The 12,933-nt window shown below is 38.5% G+C and overlaps 1 protein-coding gene across 1 annotated transcript in view; it reads right to left on the bottom strand.

Moving 5' to 3' along the window:
* The window catches only part of JAZF1 (JAZF zinc finger 1), an 84,954-nt gene extending 77,542 nt beyond the window's left edge, over window positions 1-7,412 (bottom strand). The window contains exon 1 of the mRNA XM_017732169.1: window positions 7,306-7,412. Within this exon, the coding sequence (XP_017587658.1) occupies window positions 7,306-7,397 (92 nt within the window). The 5' untranslated portion in view covers window positions 7,398-7,412. The remainder of the gene's footprint in view (window positions 1-7,305) is intronic.
* Window positions 7,413-12,933: the final 5,521 nt, after the last annotated feature.

The raw sequence follows: 12,933 nt of genomic DNA, 5'->3' as shown, positions 1-12,933 counted from the left end.
TGACGGCTCTAGTGCTTGGTAACTAAAACACACACAGAGGTGTGCACACAGTCACTTGCAAGGAATGATGCTGACTTGGCAATGCTTCTTTCACTTGAGATTCACAGGATGGAAATTGTTCTGTCCCTGAGTCTTACACAGAAAAATTACCATAAGAAACCTAATTCCCTCTTAATTAAAACAAACAAAAAAATCAACCCGACAACTAAGATGCATTTTTTTCAGTGTCCTACATTTAACTTCACCACGTCATTTTTATTTCAAGGCATGGCATTAAGGCTTTTCCTTAAAATACCAATCTGCTTTTTGATCTTTACTGCTGACATGAAATAGAAGAGCTGTACATTATATAAATCTTGAAGCTTTGCTTAGCTTGAAACTGGTAAAGAACGAAAGAGAAAACAAAGCCATCTGCATAAATCCTTCCAAACCAAAAGGCATTCCCCTTACCCTAGCTATCATTCATTTCTGCACATCTTGTTTGAATTACCATCTGAAGTTTTTCTTGTTCCATCTCCAGAACAAGTCAAATAGCAGAGCATAAAGATATGGCTATATGAATAAAACCATATGATCTACTTGGTCACTGTTAACTTAAAAATAGGCTTACACATAAAAATATTATCTGGCAATTGATGTGTTACTTTGATCCCTTTCTTTCTGTATCCTGTCACATGCATTCAATTCAGCAGCTACTGGAAGCATTAGCATGCACCTTCAATGTAATAAGAACCAAGAATCCAAGGGAATTGCTGCACTTTTACAAAGTTGTGATATTCAATTCAAATGAGACAGTATCATGTTACAGGAAGGAAAAGTTAAATTTTAAGACAAAGAGGAAGAACTGTGGTACTAGGCACTATAAAATGCAGCAAGTCTGAACAGGTGGTACAGCAATAGTTAACAGATTCAGGGGCTCAGATGTTCCTGTGCAGAAAAACTGATCTACAGTAGAACTTCTGAAAAGTCTCCCTTGTCTCTACCTTTCTGTTTCTGAATCATAACATGAGATTTTAAACAGTGTATGATATAAAAAAAAAAAAAAAGTTAGGATGGCTCTTTGTTACCTTTTTTTAGATTTCACCTTTTTTCATGCAGAAAGTAAAATTAACTATTTTGACATCAATGATCAATTTTAAGGGGTTTTATATATTTATTGGTAGCATGTCTCAATTATCTATTATGTACCGCCAATGATACAACTTCAAAGTGGAGATATCGGGCCTGAATTAATTAGAAAGAACTGAAGTCTAATCTACTGCTTATCCGGTGAATGATGCAGGGAATAGTTATTTTAGAGAAAAATGCTCACCATTTCAGAATGGTTTCACTTTGCATATGCCTTCTGCAAAAGTATTTATTATGAAGGCAAACAAGGAGAAACAAACATACTTCTCTCCTGCCTCACAACTCTCATTCCAAACTGTGCCCCAACAGCCATTACAGTGACAGTTCACAGACATCAGAAGGCAAGGAGGAGAAATGCCAGGAAGAGAAGCTAATCAAGGATTGAAACACTCTTAGGGAATCAAAGGGGAGAAAACTCAGTCTTGGTCTTCCACAAATTACTCAAAACAACTTAATGCTCATGCTCATAGAAAAAAGGAAGCAAGAGAATTTTCACTGCTGCTGAGAAAATGTTCGACAGAGCACTTTGGTGGCACATCCAGTCACGGGGTATGACCTCCGAGAGGCTACAGCCTTTCACTGGCTTCTTGTTCAACTACTGCTGATAGTTTACCCCAGGAAAATCTCTCAGAGCAGAACCACAGGAAAAGTGCAATGTGTTGTAGTATCATGTGGTTTGGATGCTCTGCTAAGAAACTGACGCCTAAAGATTTTTAGCTTTTTCATATATTTGTAGCTTTGTAGATTTTTAATATATAGTTATATAGTTTTTAGCACTTTCTCACCCTTTCTCACACTTTAGAACAATAGCTAACCCTTTCTAACACATTCTTGAAATTCTGTTTAGTCTTACTCTCAAGAGGAGAATTTGTAACATGGACATTTTGTTTTACACCAGCACCTGAGAGATGTAACAAGATATAGGGCAAAGAACCCGCTGGAACAACTCCAAGGGGCAGACCCAAGGGTGGGTTTCTAGGGAACCTGGTCCCTTATTGGATGTACCCGGTAGACATACTAATTAATTAACTGTACAAAAATCACAGAAATCCTCTGTAATGTGTGAATGTTCCTATATTTTGCACACCTGAAAACTTTCATTAAAGAACTACTTTTTATATAACCACTTCAATATTGTTTGCAAGAGCTCTTCTTCTGATTCCAGGCAACAGAAGCCCACAGATGTAGTCAAAGTGCATTGCCTCAAATCCAAAAACATCCTTCCTATTACTGCATTAGTAACATAGTGCATACTAAACATATCACTACCTAAAAATTTGCCACTTTTTGAAATAACTTTCAAATGATCATTAAATCCTATGGTGCTGGCTGTTTGTTTTACTCCCGGAAAAAACAGGTAATAGCAGTAGAACCAGAATTAGTGAGCTGGACAAGACACAGGGACAGTTTGCGATGGCCAGAACTTTACATGCAATTAATTTCTTACACAAATGCATATGCTCACAGAAATGATTGATTTTACGTCTCACGGTATTAAAACAAGGAGGCAGAGTAAAGAAATCTTTTCTGCAGAAGTCAATGACAGTTGAACTGAAAGGGAAGTGGAGGGAGAAAAGATGCCTGAAGCCTATAGGAATTTATAATGATAACAGTGAGGCAAAACCTTGCTAGTTAAAAATAAAATCTGGAGGGAGGAGTGAAAATGTTAGACTAGTTCAGAGATGTGTAAGGATAATCTTGGGCTCTAGGTCTAAGAAAGCCATCCAGTTTTGATCACAGGTTTCATTTGTGCTCCCAGTTGCTCATGAGAATTAACTTTATAGACATTCAACAGCCTCATTCAACAGACTGCCCAGAGGCAACACCAAAAACGTTCGCACCAGTGTGCTGTAACTGCTTGCAGGATCGATGCTTAAAACATATTTTATTATATATCCCTTCTTCTATGACCTCAATTATGAATAGAAAAACACTATTAAAAAGAACCTGGGGTTAACATAATTAAAGTATTTTGGTAGATTTTGATAGATTTTAAGATTACAACAGTCTTTATTTTCAAAAATTCCCTAATACAGGCATTATGCAATTTGCAGTAGAAACAGTATATAATTATGACTGCTTAGTTTCAGTTGTAGGTGCATACTAGTTTTCTTTTTTTCCCATCAGGATGAAATTTCTTTAAGCAAAACAATAACTGCATAAAAAAAAAATGTATTTCATCGATACTGTGTTAAATAAAGAATTAATTGTCCTTTTTATGGTATGTGCTTCCAATAATACAAGTTACTGTGGCACTTCCCACCCTTCATATTCAAGGTGAAAGGAATTGACTCCAATAATTTATGCTTTTTTCCTGTTTCTGGTACTTAGAATCTCAAAGTTGAAGTACCCCCATTAAAACTTAATTGTAAAGAATTTTTCATTCACTAAGTTGGGAATAAAAGCTTTTTTATTATGAACAATTTTTAATATTACCTTTTCACATGAAGGAATTATTTGTATGCCTCTGTTGTCTTCTCACTTGTGCTAGTAATACTGGTATGTTTGTTTTGCTGTTTTTCAGAAAGCCCAAGCATTCCCATAACAGCTGCCTTCCTCAGTAACAGGTAACCAGCAGTATCCACATTCAACAAACTTTCAAATATGAGAATACTGAGAAGTCTCTCTCCATTAGACTGCACCAGTCTAAAAGCCTTGGCTGTATGCTGCAGTGCCAGGTAATACAGCAACCTCAAGAGCCATCACCTCTAAGGACCTGGACTAACACACTCAGAGGCACAAACAGTGCTACGCAGTTTCCAATAAGCATCGAGCAAAATTCATAGTCATGTTTATTAACTTAAAGCTACAAAACCTGCATCTAATTTCAATGCAATACAAAATATAAAGGTGTCTTGACCCATCTACAAAGGAAATACCTCTAGAAAGTACTGGAGGATGTTGGCCCAAGTGCTCATTTGCAACTACTCCTGACAGATCACAGCCAGTATTCCATTCTTGTAGTAGCACCATTGAACTCCTTGCAGACAAACCTCTCCTGTATTTATAGGACGGAAACAGATTAACTGCATCTGCTTTGGCTGTAGTGTGTCTTTTATTGATTCCAATTCTGACTTCTAAGAAACCAAACCAGAAGAAAGCAGGGAACAACCATCAATACTGGGGACTGCACTAAGGCTACACTAAACGTTGTCTGAGAAAGGGATTTGTGGCAATTCAGTCAGTGTCTGATGGAAGTGTTTGATGTAGAAGTAACAAACCATTATGACCCATAATTTATATTTTGTCCACGAGTTTTAAAAGGAACGTTATCTGTCTACATGAGGATCACACACTATGGAAGCAGCATCTGTGCGTAGTTACTGAAAGCTGTAGTGGCAGTAAATCTCCAGCAGAGAAAGAGATGGAGCCTTACAGATTTAGACATCCACAATCTGAGGGCTGTCTCAGAACTTCAGAGCTCAAACAGTATTGCCATAATAATATGCCTGAGAAAATAACCAGGGATAGAAGGGAAATGGAAACAAGAGCATGTTTCAAGTTGTAAACAGAGACTACAGTACCCTTCCCTCTCTACTATCTGTTTTAGTGATACTTTATCCTCCCAGCTTTTAAGCCAGACAACCCAGATTTATGCTTCGTTTTAGTTCATAATAGCCAGCATACAACAGGGCAATGGGCAGAGCATAAAGCACACCCATTTAATCTTTCTACCACAACATATATTTAGTGTACATCTTACCATACAATTCTGGCAGTCCCTGAGAATCAGACGTCCCTATTTTCCCAGGCTCCGTGAGACCGTATGGCCCACACAGAACATATTGAATATACAAACTTGCAGAGGAAGATTGTTTTAAGGTCTGTAATTCACAGCAGGAACTCAGCTAAGTTCAGTTCCACTTGGAAGCCATAAAAACATGGGTTTAAAAAAAGTGCAGCAGTATCTGGTGTTTGATATCTAACAGTGTGCAACATGTTTATGACATGTATTAGGCTACAAAATCTGAGTTCATAGTCTGGGACAACAAAGCAGAACTCAGCTCTGGCATATGTAGTGGGAAATAGAAAGGCATGTCTTGTAGTGTAATTGTAATGGATATTGCTGCTCCCTCAAGAGCTTGAGTTGCATAGAGCAGGTGGTTCAATGATAGATACTAGCACTTTGGAAAAAAATTAAAATACACTTAAAAGAGCAACTAAATAGCAGCTGGTTCAAGCACAAGTCAATTCAGATTCGGTTTTACCATACAAACAACACAGTTCGGTTCTTCAGAATTATTTTCCAGAAATGACCGGGTAAGAAAGTTTGGACAAAATATGTTGTAAATAAAACTGTCTCAGTCACACAGAACTCAGTTTAAAGGGTACCAAAATAATGAAATCTAAAGGAGGTAGCATTTTCAAACTACTTTAAAAGTAGTTTGATTCCAAACTGGATGATCAAGTCCCACTGTCTTAAAACAACTCCCACGATCAAGTATGTGGTCTTAAAACAGCTTTTCCCTCATTGAAAAAAACCCAAAACCTTTCCCCTCTCTCACACTGAGTAAAATAACCACAGAAGCAAAAAGAGAAAACGCCCAAGTATATGATGGAAAGAGGGAAACATACCAACATGCACAACAGCATACCAAGCCTACATATTGGAAAAAAAAAAGTTTTACACGTTAAATGAGATCAACAGAACTAAGTGTTAAAAAGGGTCATGGCTAATTTTGAAATATGCTTTAAAGAGTCGGACTGTCTCCAGGAAGAACAAGAGTTACTTGCCAAGTAGGAAATCATGTCAATACTGGCTATTCTTAATCATCATAGTCTCATGTAGTGGAGAAAATGTAGTCATTTCACCAAGTGAACACCACTTCTTACTTTCATACTTCTAAGTATTCTTTCCCCACATGCCCACTGACACTTTTTTGCTACAGCAAACATTATAGGAAGTCAATCTCAGGATTCTGTGTTTTTAGACGTTTGTTGGCTTTTGCTTTTGTTTTGCTTTTTCCCATTTTTAAAATGAAGTAGAATTAGAAAGAAAAACTTTGCATGACCCATGAGAGAGTTTGAATCAACTCAGGCTATCCTGAACTAAATCCTGGGTTAATCTTCCAGGGTTGCGAGTTTGTATCTCATCCTCTAGACAGCAAAAATAAAAAAGCAAACTGGTATTCCATATATAAAAAGCAATAATCCCATAACAAGTATTTTCCAAGGAGTGCATTTCAAAAACACAACTAACTGGAACTTTAAACCTCAGTATACCTGATCAAAAAACCCACTATGATGTAAAAGAAGGCAAAATAATCCCAGAACAGCAGCATATTGATTAACCTAGAACAGGAAAAAGGGTTTTAAATAAAGAATTACACTGCTTGCACAGTGCTCATTTAGGATGAGAAGACAGCCTGGCAAACATCCCGAGAAAGGGGCACTGCAACTGCACAAAACCTCGCCACCTTTCCCTTCCGAGGAGCCTGCTCCATGGGTCACTGTCCTCCCAGAGGAAAAGTAATCTGAGCTACCTCCACTGAATTCTTCTAAGTGCTTAGGTGAGTGGGAAAATAACGAGCAGCTCTCAGGCTGCTCTTTACCACAACACAGCCTGAGACACCAGCAGCCCTTCCATTCTTCCATGGTGGAGGACCCTGGAGGTTTCAGTACCGCCATCAGTCAATAACTGAAAAGCTGAGGCTCTGTTACTTAGAAAAGTACTTTAAAAATGGTTTAATTTCTTAATTGCCTTCAGGTTTTAGGTTATACAGGGCTGGTAAACAAGATTTTTAAAGATATATATTGTGGTTGAAAAGCTTTTGAAGTTCTGTAAAAAATCCACTTTTATATTGAACTATTATCAGATAGAACTTTTTTCCAATCAAAAGTGAAATCTTTCTCCAGTCACTTGTGAGAAGTACAATAAAATAGAAAACTAAGCCAAGACAAATTATCTTGTTTTGAATGAGATTTAGCTAAAACATAAAAAGCTAAAACCTCATTCCCTAAGTATTTGAGCAGTGCAGCTGAAGGGCTGTTTGTGCCCTATGCAGAAGTGATTAAAAATTTAGCTAAATTTTAATTCAACTGTTTTTCCAAAACAGGTGTTATGATAGTGTCATATCCAATGAAGCAAAACAGAGTGCATCCATAAGCATGCCATTTTGGTAGAATATATATTGTGCAAACCAAGGTCAGTTGTACCTGAAAAATAACCACACTTACCTGTTAATGTAACTTAGAGCAACATAGGTTGGCTGCTGAAGTTCTTGTTTCTCTAATACACGTGGGTCTGTATCTGGAATAAAAAAATACATGCACAGAATTAAGCTTTCTGTTTTACACTGAAATTAGGGGACTGAATGCTGCAAAGTAACGTAAGCGGACACAAGAGATATGAAATAGCTCAACCCAGCTGATCCACAGAGTACACTTAGCAAAGCTCAACCACTTGCTCATTCATTCATAAACACAGTATTGCATTACTTTACACAAGAATTTGAAACATCAACAGGGATGTAATTTCCAACTGTCACACAAGCTTTCACAATCCCCCTCGTAAATATTAGTTTTCACTGCTTTCCATGATTTATAGTGTTAAATGGATCAAGCTTTCTTCTTTTTTAATGTAGCTATTTCTAAATATGGTTGACACATTTTAAGATGTTCCAAGAGTGATTAGATCTCTTCTGGGCCTTGAGACTTTTCTTCTGCATCTCTGAGTTTTGTTCTCTCCCTTCTCTACATCTTATTTTCTGAAGCTCTGAATCAGAAAAGTCATACAAAAATGCTCTTGAAGCAAAATGCTTGCCAAGTAGAGCATTGCCCACCAAAAGCCCTGAAGCATACACATCCAAATTCCCTCGAGTGCTAACTTTCTCACTCAAATGAAAAAATATGTTTTCAATCATTGTTTCCATTGTCCTTTGCAGTTAAGTTGTGCTTTCATCTAACAATGGAGTTTTGGTTTAAATTTCTGAAACCAAAGCCAAGGGAGTATGTCCATAGTTTAGACAGTTTTCTTATACCAAACCCCAGGATTACATTGAAGTTTCAAATACAACTTTGCCCTGCATAGTTGAGAGGCATCTTTAGGAGCTGAGCATAAACAGTCTTCAAAAGTTCCCAATGGAAACCGTGCATCCTGCCTGTGCAGATTACTACGTAGTCATTAACAACATGTTTTATGCATTACTTTAAAAGCAATTCTGGGTGTAACTTCTGCATTTTAACTATCAAGAATAAAAACTGCCTTTACCAAATGGTTCCCCATAGCACTGATGCTATCCATCTTTTATTTCTGAGAACCATCTACTTTGTGTTTGGCGAAGACGGGAGGGCGTGGGGCACTCCAATCAAACCCCATATTTTGGATTGTTATTGCTTCCTCCTACAGCTTTAAGCACTGTTAACGTTTTAAAACTCATTATCTTGATAAGCACATTAGTTTGACTTGATCAGTCAAACTTTTGGTGGTTTTTGTGGGGTTTAAAACACGATACAACTATTTTGAAATCTGTCTCTACGGCCGTGCCTTAAGGAAGATTCTGAACTCAACTGAATAGGGACTGTGCTCAAGGCCACAGTCACGCCGCTGCTGAAGCAGATAATGTCTTTATTCAGGGAGATGGGAATCCCCTGTCTGCCTCTCAAAGCTTAGACTGATCCTAATCTTTCTCCTTACATTTGCTCCTGCACAGCTTAGGCTGCAGGATTTGCTAACATGCCTTTATCAATGTGTCCCTAAAGAGATAAGTAATTCCAAGAAAGTTCGGAGAAGATGGATAAAAGTACAAGCGCCAATCCAACCAGCAACCCCAAGCCTGCTATTCTTAAGAGGAACAGATCTTGCTGGTGCCTGGGGAAATTCTGCTGTAATTGCCAGCACATCACGCTCCATATGAAGCTAACCAAAGACAGCAAAGCATCAGCTACCCTCCATGCTGTCTAATTCACTTCTGAGGAAGTTAGGTTCACACAACACACAAAGATCTTTTACTTGCCTTTGTTTCTATAAACCCACCATCACTTAGCAGGCCAAGCATACAACTACTGTCACAGTGAGCTCTCTTAGATTTACACCTCAGTGGTGCGTGGCCTACCATGAAACTGTCTTGATCCAGAATGTCTCCAGGGTATTAATCCCAGCCAGTACTATCTGAGAACTGCCTCAACCCAAGTTCAAGCATCTGTGGTTAAATGACTATGTCTTTGCTAATCCAGTTCTAAATGGGATTAACCTCCACCTATAAACAACAGTTTCTGTGACTGAAGGAGACAAAATCAGGGCTGGTTTACATCAGAGTGCTGCACATTATCTGTGGGAGAAGACAAGGAAAAGCTCTAATGGAGAGTCCACCACCCTTTTGCAGCTCGCCAGTGGCTCACCATAACACCAGCTGAGGATGAAAATACAAAGACAAATACCAAAAGCCTCGTAACTTTTGCAGAAGTGTGTTATCAAAGCACAGAGCAATTTGCCTGCTGGCACCTGGAAAAAGCAGACTCCTGTCTCTCAGTAGGTGCTGCCTGACACACAAGGAACACAATGCAGATTCTATTCTATCTATCTATCTATCCCTTCCCCCTCCACATATCAGACTTCATGTGTTTTTCAAGTCAATTATGCTGTATATACCAATTTCACAAAATAATCCAAGCTATAGTAAAAAATCTTGTAAGAATTTAGCACTCAAAATGCTTGACACATTTTTATTCCTCTTGCAACCAGCTGCTGGGTTGCCAGTCATGAGAATGCTGCATTCACTTCTGCATTGCAGCAGGAACTACACAGAACACTGCTGGGTATTATTTCTCTTCCTCAGCTATAATATAAAAAAACCCACAGAAACTTGTTCTGGGGCCACAGCAAGGCCCTCAGAGAAGAGCAGAAAAGAAGAGAAACCAGACCAGCTGTGCCACAGGTGGCAGCAGACATGGGGCCCTGGCACAGTCCTTCTCCAACTGGGGGGAGGGGCATGAAGGGCCACACTGGCAGCCCCTCTGCATCCACCTAAAACATGCATGGCTGTGCTATCCAGACACATGCACATTTGGCCCACCACTGCCAGCTTTTTTCTCGCTCTAAAAATGCCACCAGTACATTCCTTTCTGCCTCCTTTCCCTCTTCCTCTGCCCAGCCTCAGCCAGGGCATTTCCTCTCTCCTGCCCCTTCCTAACTCCAATTTTTCCTATACATCCTGCACTCCATTGCTCTCTCCTGCTCTCACTGTTATGCTCCCCTCTCAAAATGTCCCAACATAAGAACAAGTTAAAACTTACATGGAGATGTCTATAGCCACTTGTTCAGTCTTGTATCACTCTTGTACCATTTAAACATAGATGCAATTCATTCCCTGGACTGCCCTCTTCCCTTCTTCCCTTCGGCCCCTGCCTGCCCCCTTTATTGTATTTTACTTCCAATTTAGGCAGACTCTGCTTACATTCCTGATTTTACTTAGCACACTTTTGAGCACAGAGTGAATATACATTAACTACTACACAACCCTCTCAGACTTGATAAAAAAAAAAAAAAAAAAAACAGTAAAAAGCATTTTTTTCTTCCTTTTTTAAGGAATAGCAAGTACGGCTACAGTGAGATCAAGTAGCAGTATTCTCTGATGCTGAATCTTCTAGTCTGGACTTCCAGCACTCTGCTTTTCTCAGGCCTAAGCACATTCATACAGACAACTAGGGATGTTTTCTAATACCGCACATGCTGCCCCACTGACCAGGATGTTATGCATCAGCCAACGCTCTCACTTAATCTGACTCAGGAACAAGGAGGAGGGGAGACAAAAATCTGTTGTCAATCTCACAAAAATGGTCCTGTATAACGTTACATGTTTAGTCAATGTTTCTTCAAACTCACATAGACCAGTCAAAGTCAGCCAAAAGTAGCCTAAATAGTTTCCAAACACACACCTATAATGGATTAAACACTCACAGATGACAAATTTTTCTTGAAAATATTTAAGCAATATAACCTAGGGCTGATCTGAGTTTCCTTTCTTGTAAGAAAAATATCCAGCACACACACAAAAATGACTCCAGAACTTGAGGGGACTGGTTGATTAACATTACTTTAACTAGTTACTCTCACTTCTTGAATTAACAAGGGCTACCCATGACTCACTATTTCACTGGTTTTGCAGTTACACTTTAAATCTGGTAGAACAAATTGCCACCCACTGTACATTAGCTGCCTTCATTACTTGTCTCTTCTTATAAACATTATGTGCCACTGATTTCCTTCCACAGTGGGAAGAATTATTTTCTGTAATGCTGTGAGTGTTTTTTTAGCTATGTCCTCCTCATTTACTATGGTGCTAGATTTTGAAAACCCTCCTTTTTTTTTCTTTTTCTTTAATGAAATTTTATTAAAATAAAATTTTTATCTTATATGAACTACCCCAGAATTTTGTTCTGCATCCCACCACCTCACTATTAAAAGACTGAAGTGTGGATGCTAACATCCATAAGAGAGAGTTACTCAGTCATCTACAGGATTAGACCCCTCCAATTTTCTCACATCCACTACCTGTTCCATACTAGACAACTAGACAAGTAGTATGAGTGTATAATTAAGGCTGAGAGACCATAAATTGCACTGCATCATCTTTGAACTGTTCACACAAAACCAGGCATTTTCTGTGAAGTATGTTCTAACAAAATAAATCACTGACTACTGAAGCATGCTACGATTACTAAATCACCTCACTACAAAGACACAACTTGCAGCTTGAAAGCACTGCAAAATCCTAACCTGGCGAAGTATTTTAAAGAGAGCAAGTAATAAAAAAAGGCATACACATCCTGTATAAGCACAATCTTAAATTATATAACTTGGTTCTACATTAATATTTCTGCACAAAATACATGCCACATCTTCATTGTATATAATAGAGCAATATGTTTTTACCCTAAAAGATACAAGAAAGTTATCAGAAGCAACTTCACTTTCATAAGAGCCCTGATTTTAAATCACTGTGAAAGATCACTTTTCACCTTACAAAATGCTAACAAATTCCAGTGGCATTATTTTACAACCACAAGCTTTCTTCTTACGGGGACCAGGAAAGGTCACTACCACTAGCAATGTGGTGAAGATAGTCTCAGAAGAAAAATAATGACCTGAAGGAGGTAAAAATTATACTGCTCTTTAACATCTTGAATATGAACTGGCCAGTGCTGTTTTTATCTCACCCTACACCATCTAACAAGCAGAGGTTGAGGTCAAGATTGACGGAAGTCCAGGCGCCTAAAGAAGGACACATGAATCCCAGCTCACTTACAAATGCAGTGACTGGATTGTCAAAAACTTTTGGTAGCTGTAATCCTCCAACAGATTTCACAGACCAGCAACCTGAGCAGCTTCTTTATGGCTGATAATTATCCTTTTATCTTTCTTTGTCATAGGGGGTACTATGCTAATTGAGTGTGGGGGCAATTATTAGGGAATAAATGTCAGTCTAACAAACAAGGTCTCTCAGTGAGCTCCAGTGAGCCTCTGGTGAGGTGAGAAGTGCAAGACATTTCACTGATGTTGCAGATATACTTTTTGGAGGGAAGGGTTTAGAGACGTCCATATCTTAAAAAGACTTAGGTTTGAAAAACATGTCTTCTGTAAGTCATACCAATCTTACACAAAACAGTTACAAGAAAAGCAAAAAAGGCAAAAAACCACTTCCCTTGCCAACCCAAGGGTGTTATTTCCATTTCTGTTTAATCTCTAAAAGAGTAACAAAATGCCTTTAATGCTATGAAAATAATGCCCCTGCAAAGGATTTTAAAAGTATTAAAGTACATATTTGTAAGGACCATAGGACCTCTCTCCCAAGTCACTTGGAGATG

The sequence above is a fragment of the Corvus brachyrhynchos genome, unplaced genomic scaffold (assembly GCF_000691975.1).
Source record: "Corvus brachyrhynchos isolate BGI_N302 unplaced genomic scaffold, ASM69197v1 scaffold53, whole genome shotgun sequence".
NCBI lineage: Eukaryota > Metazoa > Chordata > Aves > Passeriformes > Corvidae > Corvus > Corvus brachyrhynchos.
Note: the sequence above shows the minus strand (reverse complement) of the source record. Positions and strands in the feature narration are given on the sequence as shown.